Genomic DNA, 27,474 nt, shown 5'->3' with positions numbered 1-27,474 from the left:
TATGTTCTGTTCCTCTAGAGAATCCTGACTAATACAGATTGACAACTGATCTATTGTTAGCAACAACAGAAGCCAGAAAGCAAAAGAATGTATTCAAAAGTTCTAAAAGTTAAAAAAACAAAAACAAAAACAATTAAAGCTAGATATCATCCTAGTGAGATTAAAAAGGAGGGAAAAAGATGGAATTCCAAGATAAATAAAAGGTGAGAGCATTTGTTGCTAACAGATTCACTTTATACAAAATAATTTGCTGTTCTTCTCTTCTCTTGCTTTGCCTTTTATTGGCTGAGCCAACCATCTGTGAAACCTCCAAGATTTGAGCCTCCAGAGCTATTTAAAACAGTTTCTCCTCATAGAATTCTGTATATTTCCTCTCTGAATACATTGTTTCAAAACCTTGGCAAAAAGAAAAATCTGCGGTGTAACACTTCCTAGGGAGATGTGAGCAGTGTCTAATCACTCCAGTGAGGCTGCTAATAACAGGCCAACGTGACCACTCCACCGATGATTTCATTTAGATTGCTAACAGGAGTGTGCACAGCAAGATATGCCGACGGGAAAACGGAGGACAGGGAGCAGTGGCACTCTGCAAAGCCTTGCTGCATGCCGCTGCAAAGCCCCGCTGCATTATTGAAGCAACCGTAGGAGAGCTGCAACATATAAATCCACGTTACTTAACTGTCCAGTTCCTGTCCTGCAGGGTCTCCCAAGATCATTTGTAGTTCTTGGGGCCAGGAGGAGCTAATGGGCTGAAATCCCAATCTGCGATCCTCTTCCTCCTCTCCTTCCGTTAGGAGATGACAATCCAGTGCCACTGTGGAGCTGGCCTCCCCGTAGGATTCTGCTTATTTCATGGCTGCTGGGCCAAGGGTTGCTTGTACACTCAAGGTGACGATGGACTGGTCACGCCACACTTGGAGGAAAAGGCCATGTTAAAGCAAAATATGCAAGCCTAGACACGGTTTTTTTTTATTGTTCATTCAGAAATTTGGAACTTAGCTACGTAAAATCCCAAGTTCTTCTAATTCTTAAAAGAAATATCCCTCAGGAAGTCTGCATGGAACAGCGCTCCAAAATCAAATGTGTAAATACATTCACAAGAAAATATATGCAGATTCATACTGAGTTGTAATGGTAGCCGTATACTATTGTGTTATTTCAGCTGATTTAAATAGATATAATCTGGGAAATAAAATCATGAGATCATCACAGACCAAAACATTCAGATGCGTCTTAGTTCTAAGAAAAACAATCTGCAAAGCTTTAAACACACCCAGATGCAAGCTCAGATAAAGGCTGGTGTATATAAATATCGATGCCAAAACATAGCTCTTGCTTATAGAGAATAAACGATGATTTATTCTTAGTCCAAATGAGAGTGACCATGGTCTAGGAGCAGAGATTCATGCTACTCCAAATAATCATATCGCAGTAGAGAAATGTTTTACATGAAATCTTATTAGGTAAAGAACAAAGACTCTGTCCTAAGTCAAGGCATTTGTGAAACACTGTTGAAGAATCTCAGCTACAGGTTACGGCCAAGTGGGAAAGCCGTCTCACACATTTTCCATGCTCTCTGGTTATGCTCTGAGCCTGGGGGCGGGTGCAAGATGGTGGTTTGCTAAAAATACATCTGAATGGTTTCGATAGTCACAAGGATGTTAGGTCAGACATGGGGTGAGCAGCCATTGCTTTCAGAAAGACTAAAAATAGCCCAAGGAACTTGGTCCTGGTCTGCCACTTCTTACCCCATAGCCAGGGAGCTGGGTTATTCAACCTTGTAGAATCTTTAAAACAGGCCAGTCTTTTCTGATTTCTGGGGATTCGAGTTCAAGTAAGCACAATGAATTTTTAATCACGCGTCAGGTTGCTTCAGGGAACTGTCTGAGAGGATATATCAGTTTTCTGCTCCTTTTCTAGGGTAGGAATTGAGCAACTCATGAGGGAATAGTGATGGAACTCTTTTTTTAAATTTTTTTTTTAATAACTCTGGGCATTTATTGGGAACAGACTTCAACAGAAATATAAAGCGTAGAGAGCTAATGTGAATGAGTTTGCAGTTTGTATGTTTTCTGAATAGATATCCAATGTCTATAATTTTTTTATTAGATATTTTCTTCATTTACATTTTAAATGCTATCTGCTTTCCTAGTTTCTGCTCTGAAAATCCCCGCCGGGCGTGGTGGCACACACCTTTAATCCCAGCACTTGGGAGGCAGAGGCAGGCAGATTTCTGAGTTCGAGGCCAGCCTGGTCTACANAGTGAGTTCCAGGNTAGCCAGGGCTACACAGAGAAAAACCAAAAAAAAAAAAAAAATCCCCTATACCCTCCCCCTGCTCACCAAACCACCCACTCCCGCTTCCTGGCCCTGGCATTGCCCTGTACTGGGGCATAGAATCTTATAGAAGACTGAGGGCCTCTCTTCCCAGTGATGGCCGACAAGGCCATCCTCTGCTACATATGCAGCTAGAGACACGAGTTCCGGTGGGGTACTAGTTAGTTCATATTGTTGTTCCTCCTATAGGGTTGCAGACCCCTTTAGCTCCTTAGATACTTTCTCTAGCTCCTCCGTTGGGGGCCCTGTGTTCCATCCAATAGCTGACTGTGAGCATCCACTTCTGTGTTTGACAGGCACTGGCATAGCCTCACAAGAGAGCTATGTCAGGGTCCTGTCAGCAAAATCTTGCTGGCATATGCAATAGTAGGTTTGGTGGCTGTTTATGGGATGGATCTCTGAGTGGGGCAGTCTCTGGATGGTCCTTCCTTCTGTCTCAGCTCCAAACTTTGTCTCTGTAACTCCCTCCATGGGTATTTTGTTCCCCATTCTAAGGAGGAACAAAGTATCCACACTTTGGTCTTCTTTCTTCTTGAGTTTCATGTGTTTTTCAAATTGTATCTTGGGTATTCTAAGTTTCTGGGCTAATATCCACTTATCAGTGAGTGCATATCATGTGTGTTCTTTTGTGATTGGGTTACCTTACTCAGGATGATATCCTCCAGACCCATCCATTTGCCTAGGAATTTCATAAATTTATTGTTTTTAATAGCTGAGTAGTACTCCATTGTGTAACAAACGTACCACATTTTCTGTATCCATTCCTCTATTGAGGGACATCTGGGTTTTTTCCAGATTCTGGCTATTATAAATAAGGCTGCTATGAACATAATGGAGCATGTGTCCTTATTACAAGTTGGAACATCTTCTGGGTATATGCCCAGGAGAGATATTGCTGGATCTTCTGGTAGTACTATGTCCAATTTTCTGAGGAACTGCCAGACTGATTTCTAGAGTGGCTGTACCAGCTTGCAATCCCACCAACAATGGAGAAGTGTTCCTCTTTCTCCACATCCTCTCCAGCATCTGCTGTCATCTGAATTTTTGATCTTAGCCATTCTGACTTGTGTGAGGTGGGATCTTAGGGTTGTTTTGATTTGATCTGCATTTCCCTGATGATTAAGGATGTTGAACATTTTTTTCAGGTGCTTCTCAGCCATTCGGTATTTCTTGATTGAGAATTCTTTGTTTAGCTCTGTACCCCATTTTTTAGTAGGGTTATTTGGTTTTCTGGAGTCCAACTTTTTGAGTTCTTTATATGTATTGGATATTAGTTCCCTAATAGGATTTAGGATTGGTAAAGATCTTTTTCCCAATATGTTGATGGCCTTTTTGTCTTATTGGCAGTGTCCTTTGCCTTACAGAAGCTTTGCAAATGGCTGCCCACTCTCTCCCTACCTATCCAATATAATACTTGAAGTCCTAGCCAGAGCAATTAGACAACAAAAGGAGGTCAAGGGGATACAAATTGGAAAGGAAGAAGTCAAAATATCACTATTTGCAGATGATATGATAGTATATATAAGTAACCCTAAAAATTCCATGCGAGAACTCCTAAACCTGATAAACAATTTCAGTGAAGTAGCTGGATATAAAATTATCTCAAACAACTCAGTGGCCTTTCCCTACACAAAGGATAAACAGGCTGAGAAAGAAATTAGGGAAACAACACCCTTCACAATTGTCACAAATATAAAACACCTGAGTGTGACTCTAACTAAGGAAATGAAAGATCTGTATGATAAGAACCTTCAGGTCTCTGAAGAAAGAAATCGAAGAAGATCTCAAAAGATAGAAAGATCTCCCATGCTCATGGATTGGCAGGATTAATATGGTAAAAATGGCTATCTTGCCCAATGTAATCTACAGATTCAATGCAATCCCCATCAAAATTCCAACTCAATTCTTCATTGAGTTAGAAAGGGCAATTTGCAAGTTCATCTGGAATAACAAAAAACCCTAGGATAGCAAAAACTATTCTCAAAAATGAAAGAACCTCTAGTGGAATCACCATGATCTACCACTTGATCTTTGACAAAGGAGCTAAAACCATCCAGTGGAAAAAGGAGAGCATCTTCAACAAATGGTTCTGGCTCAACTGGAGGTTAGAATGGAGAAGAATGCAAATTGATCCACTTTTATCTCCTTGTACAAAGCTCAAGTCTAAGTGGATCAAGGACCTCCACATAAAACCAGAGACACTGAAAAGTATAGAGGAGAAAGTGGGGAAGAGCCTCGAAGAAATGGGCACAGGGGAAAAATTCCTGAACAGTACAGCAATGGTTTACTAAGATCAAGAATTGACAAATGGGACCTCATAAAATTGCAAAGCTTCTGTAAGTTGATGGAACTCTTAAGAAATGAGTCAGCAATTGGCAGTAGCCTTCAGAAGGAATTCCTTCTGTTTTCTGCTCCCTTATCGAGTTGGTGGAGTCTTTAAAATTCAGTCAATGGGCTCTCTTGCTCACTGAAAACCTGTACTTAAGGTTTGCATTGTATCAGTTTTCTACACATTCTATGCTCTCTCGTTCATTATTAGTGTCATCCACACTGTTTCCTAGCATAGTTGGTCCATTCTACATCACTCAAAAGAAGCAAAGTAAGAGATAATCTCTGTGGGGGTTCTGTTTGGTTGGGTTTCTGACCAATAAACTTCGATCACTGCAACACCAAAGCTCACCCCAGAATGGGTAACAGCTCACAAAGCGTGGAAACCTGTAGTACACTGCACAGCCTGTGGTCAGCTCAACAGGCGACAGAGCATCCTTTCCAAGTGCCTCAGTAGGTCAGAGCCTCTTTAAGGCAGCTCAGCTGGTTTGTGCTTCTTCCAGCCTGCTTGGCAGGATTGTGAATCTTTGCAGATTGTTTTGTCTGAGAATGACTCTCAACAGTCTTTACTGTTGCTCTTCAGGAATGAAATGAGGGACCCAGTAAGTCTGTCTAGTTTCAGGGACACATGTGGATGCATGTACATGTGTGTGTGTTTGTGTGTGTGTGTCTGTATGTGTGTGTGCGCGTGTGAGTGCATGAGTGCCTATGTAGGCCAACATAAGGTGTTGCTATTCTTGCTTGTTATTTATTGTTCTTTTATTTTTGAGATTATATGATTACATCATTTTTCTCTTCCCCTTTCTTCCTACAAATCTCACATATACCCCTTCTTGCCTTCTTTCAAATTCATATTCTTTGTTCATTAGTTGTTACATGCATGTATGTTTATGTATATACATATATATTATAAATATAACCCTCTTGGTCTGTATAATGTTACTTGTGTATTCCGAGCTAGTCCTTTGGTATCGGATAACCATTTACTGTGCTCATCCCTGGAGAAGACTATTTCTCCAACTTTTAGCATTCCTTAAGCGCTGTAGTTCTTTGCGTGGGGCTGATGTCTTGTGAGTTTTCTCCATCCACTTTGGTACAACTATCTTTTAGCAAAATTCCTGATCCTCTGGCTCTTACAATCATTCTGCCTCTTCTATTGCAAAGTCCTGTTAGCCTTATGTGCAGTGTTTTGTAATTATATCCATCAGGAATGGGCCTTGAGACTAGGTCTGCCGCTAGCCTAGAGCTCTCTAAGAAGTCTGTACAGCTGATCAGTGAGCTCTGAAGAGCCACCCGTCTCCACTTAGCCAGCACTGGGATGACAAACAAGCACAACCATGCTCAGTTTTTTGACATGACTTTGAGGGTGGGGTAGGGGCATCAAATTAACCTCCTTGAGCTTATACAAGCAAATACTCTACCGACAAAGTTCTCTCACAGGCCCTGTTCTTGGATTCTCAAACCTCCATGAACTACTGCTAATTTGCAGATAAGGGAATATTTATACTTTTACTTACATAACACAAAATTTCACTGCCATATGCCCTTGTCAATGATGTTACGTTGAGTTTGCCTGCGTGATACATGTTAGTTACTAACCTCATTGTTGTAACAAAATATACGTTGAAAATATCTTAAAGGAAGAAGTACTTATCTTGACTTGAAGTTAGAGAGGATACAGCCAGTCCATCATAGGGGAGAAGGAATGGGGCATGAGGCATGGGGTCCCTAGTGACTTTGTACCCACAGTCAGGAAGCAGAGAGCGACGATTACAGATGCTCTTCTTTCATCTTTTCTTCTGTCTAGGGCATCCTGACTCCAATCTGGTTCATTCAGGGTGGGTCTTCCCTCTTCGGTTAAATGACCTCACAGACATTCTCACAAGTGCCTACTAAGCACCTTCCTCCAGCCAAATTGACAATGGAGATTAACCACCACATGGGCCGAGGAAGGGTAACACTGCCTTTTACAAGAGTCTAGGAGAGGTTGTCTGCAAAGAATAAAGTCTAGAGTTTCCTTCTAGCCTAGATTGTTTACATAATCTCATTTTTGCTGTGGAGAGGTCATTTCTGGTGAGGAGGATACAGATAAACTGTGTATCCTCTGTACACCGTGGAGGCCTTTCTTCACCACCACATTTATCCTGAACGATGATGACAGCTTTGTACTAGCTAACTAATGCCCAGTGTTCTCAAGACTTGAGGGTTTCTTCCCTTTAGTCATGGCTAATGTTCTAGAGCACAGAATCAGGACAAATCTGTTCTTCACTCTATGGATTCATCTTTTTCTACAAGGAAATCCAGATATTCTGCCACAGGCAGCGTCTTACGTTTCTGTGTTCTAATATTCAAGGCGTCACAGAGAAGCACAGTTCAGCCATTTCTCTACTTAAGCAGTTGGGTTATTCTAATTGCTCACTGGTTGATTGTATGCATTCTTTGTTTGGTTTTTATCTTCATCTTTTCAAACCAAAACTTTACATGTCTTCAGTTTAGGGAAACCCTCCATCTTTCTGGTTAATCTCTTTCCTCTAGTGGCTCCTCTACTTTTTAAGAAATGACTTCTAGACCTTCTTAGTTATGGTCAAATGGCAGAAGTGAGAATACCGAAAGGCTTGTATGTTGTACTAAGACATTTCAGACAGAGAGAGTTATCAGTTTTATTCCACATTCTAGATACTTTGCTCATTAAACAATGGTATTTATGCTGCTTAGTGGCTCATGCCTTTAATCCCAGTATTCAGGAGGGAGAGAGGCAGGTAGCTCTCTATAAGTCTGAGGCCAGCTTGGTTTTACAGAGTGAGTTCCAGAACAGTCAGACTACATAAAGAGAAACCCTGTTTTGAAGCAAACAGACAAACAAACAAACACAAACAATAAAGATATTTACATTTATAAAATTCAGTATGAAAACAGACAAAAATATACAAGAAAGATATAAATCTAATTTTTTTTTTACTTTTTAAAAAAATTCACTTTACATACTGATCAAAGCCCACCCATCTCCTCCCAACCTCCCCCCTTGCCCCTCCCCTTCTCCTCTGAGAATGGGAGCCCCTCCCCCCAACCCCTGTACCAACCTATTCTGGCACGTATTCAAGTCACTGCAGGACTGGCCACATCCTCTCCCACTGAGGCCAGATAAAGCAGCCTAGTTAAGGGGAACAGGGTCCACAGGCAGGCAACAGAGTCAGGGCCAGCCCTCCTTCCAGTTGTTTGGGACCCACGTGAAGACCGAGCTGCACATCTGCTATAAATGTGCAGGGGGCCTAGGTCCAGCCCATGCATGCTCTTTGGATTGTGGCTCAGTCTCTGGGGCCCTCCAAGGGTCTAGGTTAGTTGATTGTTGGTCTTCTTGTGGAGTTCCTATCCCCTTCTGGGACCCCAATCCTTCTCTCAGATCTTCTACAAAACTCCTCAAGCTCTGTCTAATGTTGGCTATGGTTCTCTGCATCATCAGCTGCTGGGTGGAGCCTCTCAGAGGACAGTTATGCTAGGCTCCTGTCTGCAAGCATAACAGAGTATCATTAATAATGTCAGGAATTAGTGCTTGCCCATGGAATGGGTCTCAACTTAGGGCCATCATCGGTTGGCCAGTCCCTCAGTCTGCTCCATCCCTCATCCCTGCATTTCTTGTAGGCAGGACAAATTTTGGGTTAAAGGTTTTGTGGGTAGGTTGGTGTTCTTATCTCTCCACAGGATGTCCTGCCTGGCTACAGGAGATGGCTACAGGAGATGGCTCCATGTGCCCAACTACTAGGAGCCTCAGCTAGAGAGTCACATTTATAGATTCCCTGGAGTGTCTCCCATCCTAGGTCTCTGACACTTCCTAGAGATCCCATACATCTAAATTTAAAGTGACTAATTTCCAGTTGTCAGTGTATAGTTGTAGAACTCAGTGGTATCTTACTTTCATGGGCAGTTTCCCCCTTAGCCCTTCCTGCAGTATGATCACGGAGTTAGCATCATTATGTGCATCTCGCTACACAGGCCTGTCCTCACCAAATTATGATTTGTTACAGGAAGGTGCCATATTTTAATCATTCTCATACATTTACTTTGTTAACCAGATTGCATTTTCTAATGCACTTAAAGTGAGCAGCATGGGTACTGTCTTTGTCAGGGTTTCTATTCCTGCACAAACATCATGACCAAGAAGCAGTTGGCGAGGAAAGGGTTTATTCAGCTTACATTTCCACACTGCTGTTCATCACTGAAAGAAGTCAGGACTGGAACTCAAGCAGNTCAGGAAGCAGGAGCTGATGCAGAGGCCATGGAGGGATGTTCTTTACTGGCTTGCTTCCTCTGGCTTGCTCAGCCTGCTCTCTTATAGAACCTGAGACTACCAGCCCAGAGATGGTCCCACCCACAAGGGGCCTTTCCCCCTTGATCACTAATTGAGAAAATGCCTTACAGTTGTATCTCATGGAGGCATTTCCTCAACTGAAGCTCCTTTCTCTGTGATAACTCCAGCTATGTCAAGTTGACACAAAACTAGCCAGTACAGGCACTGTTTGGTAGTACTAGATATAATAAGATTAAAAGTAATTTTTATTTCTGGTTTCTGTGCACATGTTTATTTAATATTGTATACTGATGGTGGAAAATAAAGTGTCCTGTCACACAGCCTATGCCCTGTATGAGAGTTCATAGACAATCATAGTCAGCTCTGCAATCCACTGCTTGTCACATTAACAGTTTACATCAAAGCCAAACGGCTTCCTATGGCGTAAATGTGATTGAAGACTAGTAACTAAGTAGGTCAGAGCAAGGTTTTGTCTGTGTGCTATTGGGTCAGCTCAATTTTCCTGAAGTTGATTGGTGGGACAGAAACGTAAGCAGTTGCTGTTTACATTTTAATCACTTTTTATCTGGTATCATCCAAAGCCTCCTAAATCATCTTTATTTAAAACACTTGCTCTGACAGTTTGGATATGGCTATCTTATATCAATTGTGTTCATACTTAATATTTCTGGAGAACTGCTTATTTTAAAAAGTTAAAGAGTCTGTGTTAGTTGTAAATCACAGTTGGTGATCTTATATGTCCAATACATATGATTTCTTTAAGCCAACCATACATGCTTTAAGCCCCTGTTGGACCTGCACTCCCAACTTTTATGAGCTGCCCCTACCCCAGGGTGACCTGGGTACCTTCTGCTTCAGTGCAGCGGTGGAGAGGTACGCTATGGTCTCCTCATCAGCGCATTAGGTAGCCTGAGCCTTCATATCAGAAAAGGGGAGGGAGCCCCGAGCCCCAGGATGATGGGCAATCTGGGAAATGGGCTCGGCTGGATGAGTGGGTGATTATAACTCTCTTGAGTGTCAATTTACAGGAAAAATGGAGCAGATTTCCCCCAGGAAGTACAACCATCACTGTTTCACATCAAATGGGCCTGCCAGCCAATCTTGCCTTTGCTCTAGGCTGGTGCTTGCTTCTTCAGAACGGTCAAATCACAACTTCTGGCTTCTGCTGGCTTCTTGAATCAGTTATCCCAGAGCGAGGGTCTTGTTTCTTACAACAATAATGGACTGTAACCTGGGATTGTGAGCTAACACAAAGTTTCCACCCCTAAGTCTCCTTTTGCCTGGGTGTTTCTTTTTCTTTTTTTAATTATGTATTTTCCTCATTTACATTTCCAATGCTATCCCAAAAGTCCCCCATACCCTTCCCCCCTCACTCCCCTACCCACCCACTCCCACTTTTTGGCCCTGGCATTTCCCTGTACTGGGGCATATAAAGTTTGTAAGTCCAATGGGCCTCTCTTTTGCCTGGGTGTTTCTGTCACAGCAGCGGATGTGGAGGAGAAGTGCGTGGACGTGGACGGTCAGAGCGGCGATTGTAAGATTCAAGCTGCTCACATTATCAGTAATTTGTCTATTACCAGTGAGAACAATGCTGCTATCCAGGTATTCCACCTGTTGTTTATTTTCCCGATGAACTCCTGTGAACCACCCCACTGTACACACTGCTGTAGAACACTTCTGTGATTCAGTTTTCATTTCTTTTTGAGATGAATTTTCTGGATCATAGTTTACCTCTGTGATTCATTTTCAGAAGCACGAACAGGTTTCCCAAGTATTTTAAGCTCCTCTCACTCCCTCGGGGAGGTAGGGGAGCCCCATTGTTCCACACCTCACAACAGCTGTCTGCTGGCACTGTCCTTACATTTAGCTGCTGTAGTTAGAACTAGAATCCCATTATAATACTCTTACTTTTCCTAAAGGATATTATTTTGAGTGTATTGACTTAGAGAAAAAAATCTCTGAGATATTTTCTATATATCACTATTGTTTGTTGTTTAATTTTTCTTAATCTCTAAACTTTGCTATTTCCCCCACCTTTTATTATGTTTATCAAGTTGCCTAATCTTAGCTGGCCTTCACCATTAAATGCTTTCCTGATAGTTCTCCTGGAGCGCCATTTACCACATGTCAAATACTTACATGTGACAATTTTGCCATTCAGTTCTAAGTGTTCTAGAAATCGTTGATATTTCATTTTTCATCTATATGCGATTTATAATTTTTATTTTCCCATACATAATAGGTTAATATATTTTGGGGGTATTTCTAATTCCGTTGTAGTTGCATGTCAAGGAGCCTACTGAGCTCCCCAGATTCTCTGCTCTGCAGGTTTCAAAGCCTCCCCTGTGAGATAAAATGTATCAACATTCTAGAAACTATATCTGGAGAGAATACACACACTCTAATGGTTCAGTGTATTCTACACATTGGTGTTCTATATGTATTCTATACTAAGCTGTTCACCATGCTCACTCCACCCTCGCAGATGATTTTCTCATGCCTCTCCCCGTGGCTTGTTTTACCTCCGGGTGGCCCTGAGGATGTAAACTGAGGCCAGTTCTCAGTCCCTGTTCTGGAGGCACAAAGGGAGCCGACTACCCTCCACACTGCCACGCGCAAAGCAGCTACACACTTCTTTGGAGGTGTCCAGGTTTATTTATTTATTTTCTGTCATTTCTTGGGGTTCAAGGTTTCTGATTTAATTTCACAAGGTTGCTTTTAGACACGGGACCCCAAAGCTTCTGCATGTCACCAGCTTCACCAGCACTGAAGGGTCACTAATAATTTTAAATAGATAGATAAATAAAAAAAAAAACTACTGTATTTCTTCTTTTAGAATTTTGTGATTGTATACTGTGCGTACTGATTACACATGTACTCATCCCTCCAAGTCGCCCAGTAATAATTTTTCCACTTGGGATACCGGGGCCCAGCAACTGGACATTGTAACCCCCACTTCTTTCTGAAGCAACGGATACATCTAGAAATTAAGCCACTGGCACAATGTCAAGAGACATAGGCTGGTGTGGGGCCAGGATTAAAGTAAGGTGCTGGCTTGTGCAATGCACAGGTATACACCATGCCACAGAGGAGCCCGAGTGGGAGCCCCCGGGCACAAGGAGAGAAGCAGAGAGGAAAGAGACAGTGGCTAGCAGACAGACCTTCTTTGTAGGGGTTGGCAGGGTCAGTACTGTGGAAGGAGCAGGTTAAGATCAGAATGGGATGGCTGGTGGACTCATGTGTCTGGAGCCCATTGTTATTTCTTTCCTCTGTCTTAGAGGACAGATATTAATTTTAATTATCCCATTTTTCTAGGCATTTGAATATATTTAAGAGTAAATATCATTTGATGTGAAAATCACATCTTTGTAAATTAGAATCTAAAATCATGCTTTTCTTTTGTCTACTTCAGATAAACATCTTCAAGATAAGGTCTTGGGAGCTACTGGAGCCGGTGCAGCCACCTTGCAGGACAGAAGAGAGAATATAGATGCGAATTCAGACCTTCCTCTACAGGGTAAGTCAAGGGCGCTGGAGGAAGAGCTGGGTCCAGGGGATAGGGAGATAGCTGACATCTTCAGGAGCTGTGGTTTTCAATGTTGTCTCACTATTCGAAGGGGTATTTTATTTACTTAAAAAGGAGATCAGTCCAATCTTAGATGAACTTCACTCAGTTAAAGTTCTATTTCCACTTAGGCCCAAAAGTTCAGGAACTTCCCCATATTTGAGGAGAATCAAAGGAAATTTAAAATTTACAGATCCTATTAACAGAAAAATCAGTTTTACGACATTGTCTCATTCAGAAAATAACCCAAAGGCTATTGCTTGGCAGAAAGTAAAAGGGAAATAAATCAATTTACATATTGTGTTGGGATTTCCACAAAGAATAAAAAAGGGGCTGGAGAGATGACTCAGTGGTTAAGAGCACTGACTGCTCTTTTGAAGGTCCTGAGTTCAAATCCCAGCAACCACATGGTGGCTCACAACCATCTGTAATGAGATCTGATGCCCTCTTCTGGAGTGTCTGAAGACAGCTACTTATGTATAATAATAAATAAATCTTACAAAGAAAAGCCTTTCACATATTTGAGAAACAACAACAAAACCACTGGTTTCATTTTGATTTTCTACATAGATTTGAAATTGTTGGGGTATCACTAGAAACTGACATCTGCCCCCCCATTATCACACGTCAGCACAAGGCCTGCCTGTTACTATCCTTAGAAGGAATAAAACGGTCCACACTCATACTGTAGGAAGCCTTGTTGCGAGGTTCTAGGTTCTATTTTCAACCAGATAGTGTATTAGAAGCTGTGGTGGTTTGAAGAAGAATGACCTCTCTAGGTTCATCTATCTGAACATTTAATCTCCAGTTGCTGCACCATTTAGGAAGGATTAGGAGGCATGGCCTTGTTGAAAGAGGTGTGTCACTGGGTTAGACTTTGAAGTTTCAAAAGCCTACACCAGGTCCAGCCTCTTTCTCTCTCTTTGCCTCCTGCAGTGGAAGAGATGTGAGCTCTCAGTTACTACTCTAGCGCCACGCCTGCTGCCATGCTCCCTGCCATGATGGTCACGGACTCACCCTGTAAAACCATAAGCAGGTCTCCAATCGGGTGCTTCATTTTATAAGTTGCCTTGGTCACAGTGTCTCTTCACAGCAATAGAACAGGCAGAGGTTGAATGGCCAACTTAACAATATCGGTTGGTTTGCTGTCATGTATATCCTGGACTTTTAACTATAAACCCATTTTGCTAATCTCTTCTAGTAGGTGTTTTCCAAACATTTATTCTACTTCTAAATACCAGGGAATTTGGATCAAAACCACAAAGTAACCTTCTGGATAAAAATATATATTCTATGTATGTATACGCTTCGATCAATCATACATCGTGGGGCGTAAAACCATGCCAGGAAGTCTGGTAAGGTTGAGCAGGTTGAGACCCGGAGACTCGGTGGGCACACACCTGAGGCTTAGGTGACTTCCTGTCAGACTCCTGACTTGGAACACGTGCCATGTCTCTCACATAAAAGAGATGTGACTACAGGTTACGTAGACTCAAGACAGAGCTCTCCATGCTAACGACATATCTAGAGGACTGGAGGGTGTAGCAGTAAGATTTCTTTCCCAGACATTCCTCCTTGCAAAAGGTATTTAATCGCAGGCCCACCCTGAGATGGGGGTATGGTTTTATGCATCCACTTCCCACCATAGCAATAAATGACTTAGAACTATCGACTGCCTCTTTTTTATCGAGATCCGCTGTGGGGAGCCACAGAGAAGGTCTTCACTTAGAGAGCTGAAGTCTAGTCTCCCCTAGAAGGCCTTTCTGCACTCTCAGCCACAACTGCCACCAATCCTGTCACCTTCAAGCCAAAGACTCTCCCTGTGGGACCAGCTGGATCTCCCCTCCCCTCCCTTCCCCTGCCCTCCCCTCCCCAGGCTAGATCCAGCCCTCAGGCCTCTTTGTTCTCAGCTCTTCCATGACTCCCAGTGGTGCCTGGCCTGCGTGTCCAAGGATCTGAGAACCCCACAGCCCTGGCCTCTTCTAATGCCCGGGGTCCCCTAAGACCCTAAGACAGCTCTGGCCTTCCCACAGCTCAGACTGAGTTTCCCTGTCCTCCCTCCCCCCACCCCCCCCTGCTCCCAGCTGTGCCTAGGCACTTCCCTAGGGCCCAGCACCCGCTCCTACCTAAGGGGTAAGCTTAGTCAAACTCCCCTAGTCCAGCCTCCCTAAGCAGCCATGCCCAGCGGCAGAGCAGACAGGGACCCACAGTCCTATAGTAGTGCATCATCTATTTAATGGATGCCAGACTTCATACATACATATACATACATACATACATACATATGCTCACACATATATACATACATACACGCATGCATACATACATACACACATACATTTAAAGTATTTCACCTTATTGAATCTATACACAACTCTTGCTATTATCCATTTTACAAGTAAACTGAACTGTGAATGATGTTGGAAAGAGGGACAGAGAAACCAGGCCCCCAGGCTCCTTGGTACCTTTCTGCTTTCCTGATCCTCCTACTGAGGACTGCATAGGGGACAGAAATCTTTATGCTTTATGTCTTTATGCTCCTTTACACTCCCCTCAGGTCTCCAGTTCTTCTTCTTCTTCTTTTTTTTTTTTTTTTTAAATNTTTTTTACTAGGTATTTTCCTCATTTACATTTCCAATGCTATCCCAAAAGTCCCCCATACCCCCCCCTACCCACCCACTCCCACTTTTTGGCCCTGGTGTTCCCCTGTACTGGGTCATATAAAGTTTGCAAGTCCAATGGGCCTCTAGGTCTCCAGTTCTTACAGGGACCACTGGGAGTCCTACTCATGGTCCAGATCCAGTCTTCAGAATAATTGCCCATGCCTGGGAAACTGCCAGGCTCAAAGCCTTTTTTAGCCAACGAGGGTCATTCCCTACTGTCATTCCCTACTATGCCGAGCTGCTGCAAGCCCTTCCCGAGTCCTCTGCCGGGCTCTGGGCTCTCGCAGAGGCCAGGTGGTGGTGCCAGACCCTGCACAGTTTGAAGCTCCCCTTGTCTCTTCCAGCTTCCCTTGCCTCTTCCAGCTTCCCTTGCCCCTTTTATCCCCGCCCCCACCCCCTCTCTCTAGGTTAGCCCTTGCACTCTCCTGTCTTCAAGACAAAGCAGATCAGCTGAGTTGCTTTCGAAAACTCCCTAGGTGAATCTGTTTTCTCTCTTTCACCTTTCCCTAAAGTCTGGTGTCCCGTGGAGGCCTGACTATGGGAACTATGATAATGCAGTTGTGTTCACTTTTAGCCTAAGTGTGTTAGGTGGAATTATTATTTAGATAACAGGAGCTAGCTACCTGTGTTTCATCACTTAGTTTAAATGCAGAAGAAAATAGATCTGACTCCGAGTATGGCGACGACTTTAGATACTACTCTGAAGGAGGAGGCAAGCGTGGGGTGGGAGAAAACACTCCTTAAACTTACATCCAATAAAGAATGCAATGAGACAATATACAAAGTAAATGAGGAAATACTAAGAGAACGCACAGCTGATTATGAGATGGGGCAGGATCTTTCACAGATACCTCACCAAATATATAAAATATACATATTTTATATAAAATAATATATACAATAAATAATATATTTATGTATTATGTTTTATCTCATATATATATGAATTATGTTTTATCTCATATATATATGAGATAAAACATAATTCTGGACCTGACAGGCAGGAGGCACCATCATGGGTGTTGAGATTCACCACAACAGTTGGTTCCAGGACATCTACCATCAGCTGCTGGCCAAGCTGTACAGCTTCCTGGCCAGATGAACCAATTCCACCTCCCATCAAGTTGCAGTGAAAAGATTATTTAGGATAATCTTTTCCTAATCAGCCAGCCCTGTCTCTGTCCCAGAAGTCTGAAGGACAAAGCTTCCTAGCTGAAAGAAGAGAACAGCTGTGGTTGTGGGGGTGGCCACAGATGATGTGCAGATTCTGGAAGCCCCGAAACGGAAGCTGTATGCACTGTGGGTGAGCAGCTGCACCCAAAGCCGCAGTCTCGAGGCTGTGGGTAAGAGCCTCACCTCTGACCAGCTGGGCCTGGAGTCTCCCAAGGGCTGTGGCACTGTCGTCCTGTTTGTCCTCCAAAGGGCTGAGAGGTATATTTTGGCAAGGCTCCGGGAACTTCACACCATACCCAATGTCCACTCCAAGGGCTGAAAGTTTGAGCATTCTAGAGGCCAAAGGGACAGCCATGGCTACAAAAACTAACTCTGGATCTTACTGTTACTAAAAAGAGAACTTTGGATATTGAAAAACAAACAAACAAAGAATGAATTTACTAAATATTCATCAGAATGGCCAACACTCAGACGCTGACAACGTAAAAATGGATGAGACTATGAGCAATAAGGACTCTCATCAGTTGATTAGGGAAAAAAATGGTACAGTCACACTGATGACAACTTAGAAGCTTCCTGGAAAGCAAAACACATCATACACTTACAATCCCGCAGTCATACACTTTGGTATTTACCTATAGATGAGTTCCAAATGAAAGTCCAGAGAAAAACCTGAACACATGGGCTGATCATAGCCTTTTTTTTAAGTACACAATGTTGGGAGCCACAAAGATGTCCTTCAGTAGATAAATAGAAAAGGCAGCTTGTACATCTGTGTAATAGAAGATTAGCCAGCGCTGAAAAAGGAAAGCGCTATTAGACGCTGTGAAATGGCAAGTAAGAACTTCGGCTGAATGTTATTAATTGAAAGAAGCAAATCTTCAAAGACTACGCTGTGTGATTCCAGGTGGACAAGGCAGAATCTCAGAGAGCAAACATCTCAGATGTAGAGGTGAAGGGTGAGAGAGAATGGACGAGCAAGCTGAGCAGAGAGGGCTGGCAACCGAGTAGAAATGGATTTTGTGTACAGTGGTAGACAGCAATCACCAGACTCGTGACCTGAGTGCCACTGGCAGGCTGATCGACTACGATGCGATGCATCATTGTGGACTCCTGTTGTAACTAATACTCTTCTTTACAGGGATGTGGATAGAGGGGTGGGCTGTACCAGTAATGGAAGGAGGATCTGTATCGCGCCACGCACACTCCAGTGAAGTCTGCTTGACAGGCTGAGAAGCCTGGGAGCACTCATGAGGCAAAGAGTTTCACGGAAACTCACCTCCTGGAGCTTTGGCGTTCTCATAACCCATATACTCATACCCTATTCCCGTGTTAGTCTGGTGTATGGATCCACGTGCTCTCTTTTAGTATTGTCTTATTATAAGTGCCTTTTAAGATTGAATTCTGACATAGCTAAGCCTTTGCCAGTGTTCCAACATCCTAGAAAGCCCTTGAGCTGACCATGGACTTGGAATTCAGTAAGAATGTTGCCTATTCAGTGACATTCAGAATTGCCTCTGGTATTACACTATCACTTAGAATAAAAGCCAAGTTGCTCCCATATACAGGAATTTACAATGGTTTGGGAAGTAGATCAGGCTGCGGTTTTAGAGTATTGCATTATTCATGAGAAGGTTAGCTAGAGCAGAACTCCCTAATTAGAACCATGACTTGGATGTGAAAGTCCTTGCCCTAGGAGTGTAAAGACCTCACACCTGGCTTCTAAGACTATAGCTGACCTTAGATAAGGGCTGACTTTGTCTCAGTTGTTTTATTGCCTAGTTCCTGCCAGTCCTTGTGTTTACATTTCTCTGTTTTGTGTAAGAGTCAGTAAGCATCCAGTAACCTCATTTGTACCTTGCTGATGTGTCACCTAGGTTCCCTATTTTCTTCCTTATAAAAAGTTTGATGCTCAATTTGACAAATTACATTCAGATTCTACACAATCTTGCGTGTTGGTCTGTCTGTCATTCGCCAACTCTTTGCCCACCTGCGACCAGAGACCCGTTCCACACAGACAAAGGGACCCAGAGGGTCTGCAGCAGTATCTTTCTCAGTTTTGTTGTGAACTTAAAACCGCTCTCAAAATATAAAATCATTATTAAATAGGAACCCCACATGTGCACACAGAGCAAATATTATGAATTGAAACATTCACCTTCTCAATGTGACAAATGACCTTCACAGTTCCATCAAGATTATTAACTGAATGGCTCTTAGTGCCCTGTAGTTACTAAGCTTGGTCATGTCCGTGTGGATCTTCCAGCTAGGTTAACTGAAGTGTGAAGGTCTATCCTAAATGAAAAATCAAAACCTACTTAAAAAAATTTTTTTTTATCTATTTACATTCCAGACATTGCTCCAACTCTCTCTCAGTTCCCCCCCAGTTTCTCATCCCATTCGTTCTCCTCCCATGCCTCCTAGAGGGTGCTCCCCCTCTTCCCCTCCCCTACCAGGCACCCTCCTTTCCTAGGGCCTCAAGTTTCATAAGGATTAGGCATATCTTCTCCCACTGAGGTCAAACCAGGCAGTCCTCTGCTGTATGGGTGCCAGGGCTCAAGAGCAGCCTGTGGGTGCTCCTGGATTGGTGGCTCAGTAATTGGGAGCTCCCAGAGGTCCCAATTAGTTGACACTGTTGGTCTTCCTATGGGATTGTCCTTCCCTTCAGTTTCTTCTATCCTTCCCCCAATTCAACCATAGGTGTCCCTGACTTCAGTCTAGTGGTTGTGTGTAAGTATCTGCTTCTGTCTCAGTCAGTTGATGGTAAGGGCTCTCAGAGGACAGCCATGCTAGGTTCCTGTCTGTAAGCGCACCATAGCATCAGTAATAGTGTTGGGCCTTGGGGACCCCCACCCCCCACCCCATGAGATGGATCTCAAGTAGGGCTGGTCACTGGACCATTTTTCCTTTAGTCTCTTCTCCATTTTTGCCCCTGTAATTCAGGAACAGGAACAGTTCTGAGTCAGGAATTTTGACTGTGGATTGATGACCCTGTCCCTCCACTTGAAGCTCTGTCTATCTACTGGAGGTGGCCTCGTCGAGTTCCCTCTCCCCATTGTTGGGCACTTTGGCTAAGGTCACCTCCATTGAGTCTGGAAAGTCTCTTATCTCCTGGGTCTCTGGGACTTTCTAGAGGGTTCTTCCATCTCCCACCCCCAAAGGCTGCACATTTCCATTCATTCTCCGGGCCTTCTGGGCTTCTCTCCTGTCCTTCCTTTCCCCCACCTGATCCTGTTCCCCATTTGCCCTCCCTCTCTCCTCTCCCACTCAGATCCTCCCTTCCTCCCTCCTTCCCTCCCTCCCTCCCCTCCTTCCCTTTCTCAGCCTCTCATGATTATTTTGTTCTCTTTTTTAAGTGGGATTGAAGCATCCTCCCTTGGGCCTAACTGCTTGTTAAATCAAAACCTACTTTTAATAAGGGTTCTTAATTGCTTTAACCTCCCTTCTAGCCCACCACCCACCAGAGGTAGTAGAAAGGAAAGGTTATTAAGGCAGAGGAGGATATGGACCTGTTTAGAAATAGTTCTTTGGAGTGAATCCAATCTGTGTTGTCAGGATATCCACAGTTCAGTTCACCTGAATCATCAGAGTCAGCTCGATCCACTCGCAAACATTATTCACAAATCAGCAATGGCAGGTTGCCCCAGAAGCCACCGGAACACTACCAAGAGTTCTTTAGTGTGCTTCTCTCTATGAGGTCATGGCAAGCAATGACCAGCAACAAATGCCAAGGTAAACCAATGCCATACAGCATAGTCAGCGAAGACTAAAGTCAGCAAAGCCCAGTGATGACCAGCAAAAAATGGTAAGGCATACCGATAGCACACAGTATCGATCACCCTCTGTCTCTTGGGTTATTTATACACTTTCCGAACATCACATGTTCTCTCTAGGAGAACATTTCATGTTCCTTTTCCAGGCAGCTTCCAGGGAAAAAAAAGTGTCTGTTCTCAGCAAAACATCCTCTTATAAGACAGTTTCCAGGAAAACATCACACGATGCAACTGAGTCTCCAAAGAAACCAGAAATTTCCACTTCATATCCCCCTTTCTGTTTAAAAAAATTGTCCTTTTATCTAACAATATCAAGTTACACACAATAGAAACAATGGTAAGAATCATAAAACTAGAACTTTATATCACACCTTAAACAAATGGCTTATATACAATATAGTCAAACAATAGTCTAACAAAAACAACCTTAAGTTTCTATCAATATACAATAATTAAGCAAAACAACTTAAGATCCTAGATGATAACAGTTATAACTCATCCAACGACCAAAACCATCCACCCCAACTTAAGATATTACGACTGCAGTCGTCTTATATAATTACTTCCTGATGAGTTGGGACAAAGAAATCCTGTTTGGGCACCAAAGGTGGTGGTGGTGGGGAAACGGTTAGTTAAAAAAACAAAAAACAAAAAACAAAAAACGTTAGCTATAGCATTTATTGTCCAGTTTCTTCATTATCTAGTCTCAGTGTTGTCTGTCCAGTCTCAGTGTTGTCTGACCAGTCTGTGTTGCCTGTTCATTTATGCATTGTCTGTCAGTTTCTGTGTGATCGATCATTTGGGATAGCCTTTTTGAAATTGATTTGCACATGTATTTTGGAGAATCAGAACTGAGACAGTCTGCATAAAGTGAATCACCTGGGCTATTTGCTTGTGAAGACATTCATGTCTCAGCTCATAAGAGTGATCAATCAGGTCTCTGGTCAGATATAATCTTTGTAAGTTTTGTTGGTAACCATGTTTTTAAAAAAGATTTATTTACTTTATGTATATGTGTACACTGTGGCTGTCTTCAGACACACACCAGAAGAGGGCATCGGATCCCACTACAGATGGCTGTGAGCCACCATGTCGTTGCTTGGAACAGAACTCAGGAATTCTGGGAGAGCAGTCAGTGCTCTAAACTGCTGAGCCATCTCTCCAGCCCCTGGAAACCATATTTTTTTCATTCCTTGTAGATAGATAAGCAAAACCGTGTCCCCATCTTAAAACAATTTCAGGTTTCTGTTCTAATGTCAACACAGCCTTACAGTATATTGGTTGGCCCAGTTTCTCAGTTTTCTGATAACTCAGTGACTCTCAGCTGCTGTTGTTCCTTTTTCAACAACATTAAGCAAATTGAGAGTTAATAACACATTATTTAGTCTGTCCCTGAGTGGGGGTTTACTCTTCCTTTTTGTTTAATAAGCATCTCTTTTAAGATATGATTGACTCTTCCTATAACTGCTTTCCTGTGGGGCTGTGTGGTATACTAGTGACATGTTTTATATTGTAATATGTAAAGAATTGTTTCATCTTATTGGATACATATGCAAGAATACTGTCAGTTTTAATTTGTGCAGGTATCCCCATAATTGCCATTATTTCCGATAGAAGTATAATTACACAATCAGTCTTTTGGGAACTAAAAGTAGGGGAAACCCTGAGTACATGTTTTCCAATTCTGCAAAGTGGAAAACATCCATCTGCCAGATGTCATTTCTTTTGGAATCCCCTAGGATTACTACCATCATCAGGTAACAGAGTTTAGTTGTATAGAGAACATGTAAGACATTTAAAGTTACTTCTTTGGCTTGTTGCCAAGTGATGGAAAAGTTTTCCATTAACATGATGTTTCTCATAATAATTTTATTATGTTTCTCATAATAATGAGGCTTCTAACATTTCCTATGAGTAACTGGTCAAATTACTCATTTCCTTGAGCTAATGGGCTGGGCAAACCCGTATGAAACCAAATATGAGTAATATAATGGATAGTTTTGACTCTAATGGTTTGTTGCAATTGTCTAAATAACAAAGTTAATTCTGAGTTATCAGGTACAAATTCAGCAGTCTCTATATGCAAAACAACTCTTTCTGCATATAAAGAACCAATAATTATATTAAGAGATTCAAGATAATCTAATAATACTACAAGGATTGCATACAATTCTAATTTTTGAAGTGATGTATATGGACTTTTGATCACCTCGCTTATTTTATCTGATTTATAACCTGACACCTCTATCTTGTTTGCATCTGTATAGAATGTTGGCGCCTCTGGAATTGGTGTTCTCTTTACAATGCATGGGAGGGTTCAATTAGTTCTTTTTATAAACTCTGTACATTTGCTTTTTGAATATTTATTGATTTCACCCAAGTAATTACTACAAGCTCTTTGCCAATCTTCATTGATCACCCATAATGACATAATCTCAGCATTTGTAAGAGGTATTACAATTTTGGCCAGATCTGTTTGTGATAATTGACATGTTATTCTACCTTTTATAATTAATTCAGAAATATTTTCTGTATATGTCTTCAATTTTTACTTAGTTTACAAGCTAAGAAAATCCATTCCATAAAACTATCTTCTCTTTGCATATTGAGCCCAGTAGGAGAATGAATTGAAGGCAAAATGACCAAAATACAAGCAAGTTTAGGACCAATTCAATCCAATTCAATCCTGTATCTTGCAGCCTTTGTTCTACAACAATTAATTCTTTTTCCTTCAGCTGTCAGACATCTTGGACTCTTTAAATTCAAATCTCCTCGTAACGTTTGAAACAAATTACCTAATTCATAAGTACTTAATCCATTTGTAGACCTCAGCCAGTTAATATCTCCCATAAATTTTTGAAAATCATTAAGAGTTTGCAATTGGTCTCTATGGATCTGCACTTTTTGTGATTGACTTTTTTGTTGACTGATTTTATAGCCCCCCAAATTAAGTGAATCTTCTCTTTGTATTTTTTTTTTCTTTCCCGGAGCAATCTGTAATGCCCAGCATGGCAGAATTCTTTGTGTTACCTTAAACATATTTTCAAAAATGTCTGTTTCAGAATCAGCCAACAGAATGTTATCCATATAATGGATAAACGATAGCTTGAGGGAATTGCTTTTGAATGATTTCTAATGGTTGTTGCACATGACATAAAGTTGGACTATTTAACATTTCCTGTGGAAATACCTTCCAGTGGTATCTCTTTAGTGGGTGACTATTATTCAAAGTAGGTTCTGAGAAACCAACCCTTTTTCTATTCTGCTCACGTAAGGGTATTGTGAAAAAGCAATCTTTCAAATCAATTATTATTATAGGCCATGATCTCTGTAACAAAGATGGTAAAGGAAGTCCAGGCTGTACATGACCCATTGAATTACCTTACTAACTGCACTTAAATCTGTTATTATCCTCCATTTTCCTGCTCTCTCTCTCTCTCTCTCTCTCTCTCTCTCTCTCTCTTTCAACAAACAGGGGAATCCCATGGGCTGGTAGACTCTTCTGTATGCTGAGCCTCCAGCTGCTCTTATACCAGTTACCCAAATGTCTGTGATTTTTCTTCCGTTATGGGCCACTGCTCTTGCCATACAGGTCTGTTTGATAACCATTTAGGGGCAAGGCTGATGGTATGTCATCAGTGGCCCCTTTTATAAGTTTGGAAACTGAATCCATGTGACTTTGAGTAATAGCCACGTCTTGTAGTTATTCACAATCATCCATATCAATACCTTTCCCAGGAGCATCTTCCATATAACCCCTAAATTTCCTCATTTGCTGTCTCTGGAATCACAGGAATATTAATGTGAGTTCCCCATTGCTGTAAAAGACCCCTTTCCCATAAATTTATGGGTATATCAGTCCCATAACATTTCAATTTCCCTGTTAGCTCTTTTGGTTCCACACAGGTAATTCACTGGACACATTTGTCTTATTTGTAATAATTTACCAATTCCTATAAGTTGTGTGTAAACATTCTGAAGTGGCCAATCTGGATTCCATAATTTTTGGGAAAGTATACCAATATCAGCTCCTGCGTCCACCAAGTCTAATGTTGACACCATTCATTTGTACCATTAATTCAGGTCTGTGATTGTTAACCATTGTTTTTGAGAAGACACAGTACTCCCCAAAACCCTAGTCCTTTCTTCTGGAGCAGCCTTGCCTGTGATGTAAGGACTCAACAACAGTTGAGCAATACTATCCCCTGTATCAATTTGCATCTCCTTTTTTACCCATGCCATGAATTTTATTTCTTCCTTGCTATCCTCATCTACTATACCTGATACACTATAAATCCTTGAGAAGTTAATCCACTTCTTCCCAAGATGATTCCCAATGCCCCTGAAGGTAAGGGGCCATACACACCAGTGGGTAATTTGTAACAGTCAACTTTTAGGGATAATGTAAGAAGGGTATCTGTACCCAGCTCCAAAGCTGCCCTTTCTTCTGTAGCATGTATAAGATAAAAAATGCTCAGTTTTGATTTTCTTGCCCCCCTTGGTATAACCTGGCTTACCAAAGGAAGGTGGCTTATTTTGTTTGCTGCAGGGCCTCGAGCTGACAGGCCCCTTGGTTTGTTTCCTACAAGTGTTTGTGGGTTTGATCATCCACACAGTCAGCCAAGACCAGATCAACCAAATTGTAGGACCAAAGTCACCAGCTTTCATTTTTAAAAACATGTTTGTTCAGTTCTTTGCTTGTCTCATTCCAAAAGGAGGACTTACCACTGCTGGTGTCTTACACAAGCTTAATTTTAACGACTTTTCTAAAAAGAAAGGCAGTCTCTCTCAGTTTTAGATGGTTCACTGCTAACTTTACTTGTATACAAAATTCTTTTTGTTATTTTGAGCTTTTTTAAAAATATTAGATTTATTTTATTTGTGTGTTGTCGGAACACGGTCTAAGAATGAAGTTGTGCAAGAAGAATTCTGAGTGCCTGTGAGAAAATTCCAAGAAAACCAGACAAGAAGAGTCTTGTGACCTCAGTTTCTTCAAAACCAAGGGATTGTTCTCGGAAAGTGCCTTCTTGCCCATTCCAGGTGTAGCAGATAGGAGTGGGCTTATTTCAGATTATGCATTTCAGCTGGCTATTGTTACGTGGTTATATGCCTCTATGGAAAAGCATGTTTTGCCACATGCGGCTTGTCCTTGTGACTGTACACTTAGATATACGTGTAACTCATATGTCTCCTCCTAATCCCCAGAGCACAAACTGTCTGACGCTGTAAATAAAGTTGGCTGTAGCATGAAAGACGTTAGTCCGCCTCATTTATTGGCTCCATTCTCTCAGGTTTTACCATCTCTAGAGTGGAGACACCTTGTGTGTGTGTGTGTGTGTGTGTGTGTGTGCATATGGAGGTCAGAGGAAAACTTCCAAGAACTGAGTCTCTCTTTGTACCACGTAGGGCCTGAGTTGGGTCCTCAGTTCTCCAGGCTGGGCCGCAAGCATCCACACCCTCTGAGTCATCCCACGGCTCCAGTAATTCTACCTCTAACTAGCTGTAGGCTAATATTATAACATAGGCTAGCAACTGACAGCGTTAGCAGTCTGTACACTTATCAGGCGGCACTGACAAAGCCTACTAGATTTATTTGCTCTATGACTGTGCTCCTCACTTTACACTGATGCTAAACACAGTGAAGTATGGTATCATTGGAAAGTGCCTTGCAAGCTAATGTTTGCGCTGCAGAATCAACCACTCACAAGAACCCAGCTCTGAGGTAAGCCTCAGCTGCTGCTGTCAGAAAGGAGTGTGGTTTTAGTCTTAGGAACAGAGTGGCGCATTAAGAGGCACTAGAAGGATTTAAAGTTCCTTCTGTTTTTGTTTTTGTTTTTTTTTTAGAACTTGTCAGCACTTGCCTGTTTTTTTTTTTTTTAAAGATTTATTTTATTTATATGAATACACTGTCGCTGTCATCAGACACACCAGAAGAGGGCAACAGATCCCATTACAGATGGTTGTGAGCCACCATGTGGTTGCTGGGAATTGAACTCAGGACCTCTGCAAGAGGTCAGTGCTCTTAACCACTGAGCCATCTCTCTAGCCTTTCTGGTGACTTTTTAAACTTAGTGCTTTCTTTCAAAACTCTTTTAGTTTTGAACTCCCTCTTTTTAATTTTAAATCGAGGTTGCACTTAAGGAGTAATATTCATTTCTCCCTTGCATAGTGTGTATTCAGAAAGAACATACTTTTGTCTCGGAAGTTTAAACATATCAAGCTCGATAGGATTCACCTGTATAAGAGAGCAGGAGGTAGCGCTGTGCAAAGCACTGGGTTTCATCCCCAGTGTCACTGATGCCAGGCTGGTGACACACGGCTGCAATCCCAGCCCTGGGGAGGTCGAGAAAGTAGGGTCAGAAGTTCAAGGTTATCTTCAACTACATAATGAATTAAAGTCCAGCCTGGGCTACAAAGGACCCTAAATCATTAAAACTAAAAAATGTTTGAGAAGGGAAATTTTTCTTGGTTTCATATCTTAGAAAACATGCCGGCATTGTTTGCTTTATGACTCTTGCCATGGTCGTAAATGAGTTAGTTACCTTTTCTTGACAGAAATAGTCCAGTGAGGCTTACTTGTCATGAGTAAGTTAGAACAAATTTATCAAAATTCTCGTTGAATTTTGCTTTGCTAGTAATGCTAAAACGAGAAAAGAACTGTGAACAGTAAAATCATTGAAAGTATTAAAACGTGTTTTTGTTTAAAAAAAAAAAAAAACAACAACTAATCTCAAAATACCACACAATGCAACAGTGTCGCAGTATTGAAAATGCAGTATCAACAGAAGCACTGGTAATTCCTCTACCAATGCCTTCAAATTTGTAGCGTTACTGAGAATTTAATAAAAATGTTGTAGAACACGACTGACCCTGCTTACCCGGTTTATAAACTGGTGCTAGCTGTATCCTGTTTCCAGTGTTAGCAAGGGATAATCAGAAATGGAGAGGCATCATCTGCAGGTCTTTCTCTTCCACCTGGGCAAGACTGTTCTCTGTGGTGAAGTAGTTCTCTTGCACCAAGAGCAAGGCAGTTATCTGATAGGATGGCCAGAGATGTGAGGGACCTAGAGTTTAGTTTTCTGCTCTAAACCAAGTAGGCACCAGCTTCTGAAAGCTTAAAAGCATAAATTATCAAAACCCCGTGGAAAGCTCTGGTCAATAAGCCCAAAAAATAGCACAAAGACCCCAGCCTTCAAACAGCATTCTCCCCAGTGCCCTGTGGTTTTGGTATATACAACATTCCATGAACATACCAGCTCTTAGAGCTTCCTGGGGTTCATGCCTTCTTTTGAAGATATCATTACATAGATTACTTGGACATATCATGTAT

At 42.0% G+C, this 27,474-nt stretch overlaps 1 protein-coding gene and 1 pseudogene across 7 annotated transcripts in view; both read left to right on the top strand.

Moving 5' to 3' along the window:
- The window catches only part of Tmem232 (transmembrane protein 232), a 239,165-nt gene that overhangs the window by 11,409 nt on the left and 200,282 nt on the right, over positions 1-27,474 (top strand). For 3 of the 7 annotated variants that reach the window (XM_021149610.1, XM_021149604.1, XM_021149608.1), the window contains exons 1-3: positions 10,471-10,572; positions 11,456-11,612; positions 12,383-12,487. Coding sequence is in view for 1 of the 7 variants with exons in the window: in XM_021149609.1 (XP_021005268.1) it covers positions 20,160-20,176 (17 nt within the window). In the remaining 6 variants the exon portion in view is untranslated. Of the gene's footprint in view, positions 1-10,470; positions 10,573-11,455; positions 11,621-12,382; positions 12,488-20,098; positions 20,177-27,474 lie in introns of those variants that run through there. The other 4 variants (XM_021149606.1, XM_021149603.1, XM_021149609.1 and 1 more) reach the window with 4 other exon arrangements.
- On the top strand, positions 16,214-16,741 carry LOC110312293 (annotated as a pseudogene).

The sequence above is a fragment of the Mus caroli genome, chromosome 17 (genome assembly GCF_900094665.2).
Source record: "Mus caroli chromosome 17, CAROLI_EIJ_v1.1, whole genome shotgun sequence".
NCBI classification, from domain to species: domain Eukaryota; kingdom Metazoa; phylum Chordata; class Mammalia; order Rodentia; family Muridae; genus Mus; species Mus caroli.
The sequence above is the reverse complement of the archived record's forward strand: the minus strand, read 5'-3'. Positions and strand labels throughout refer to the sequence as shown.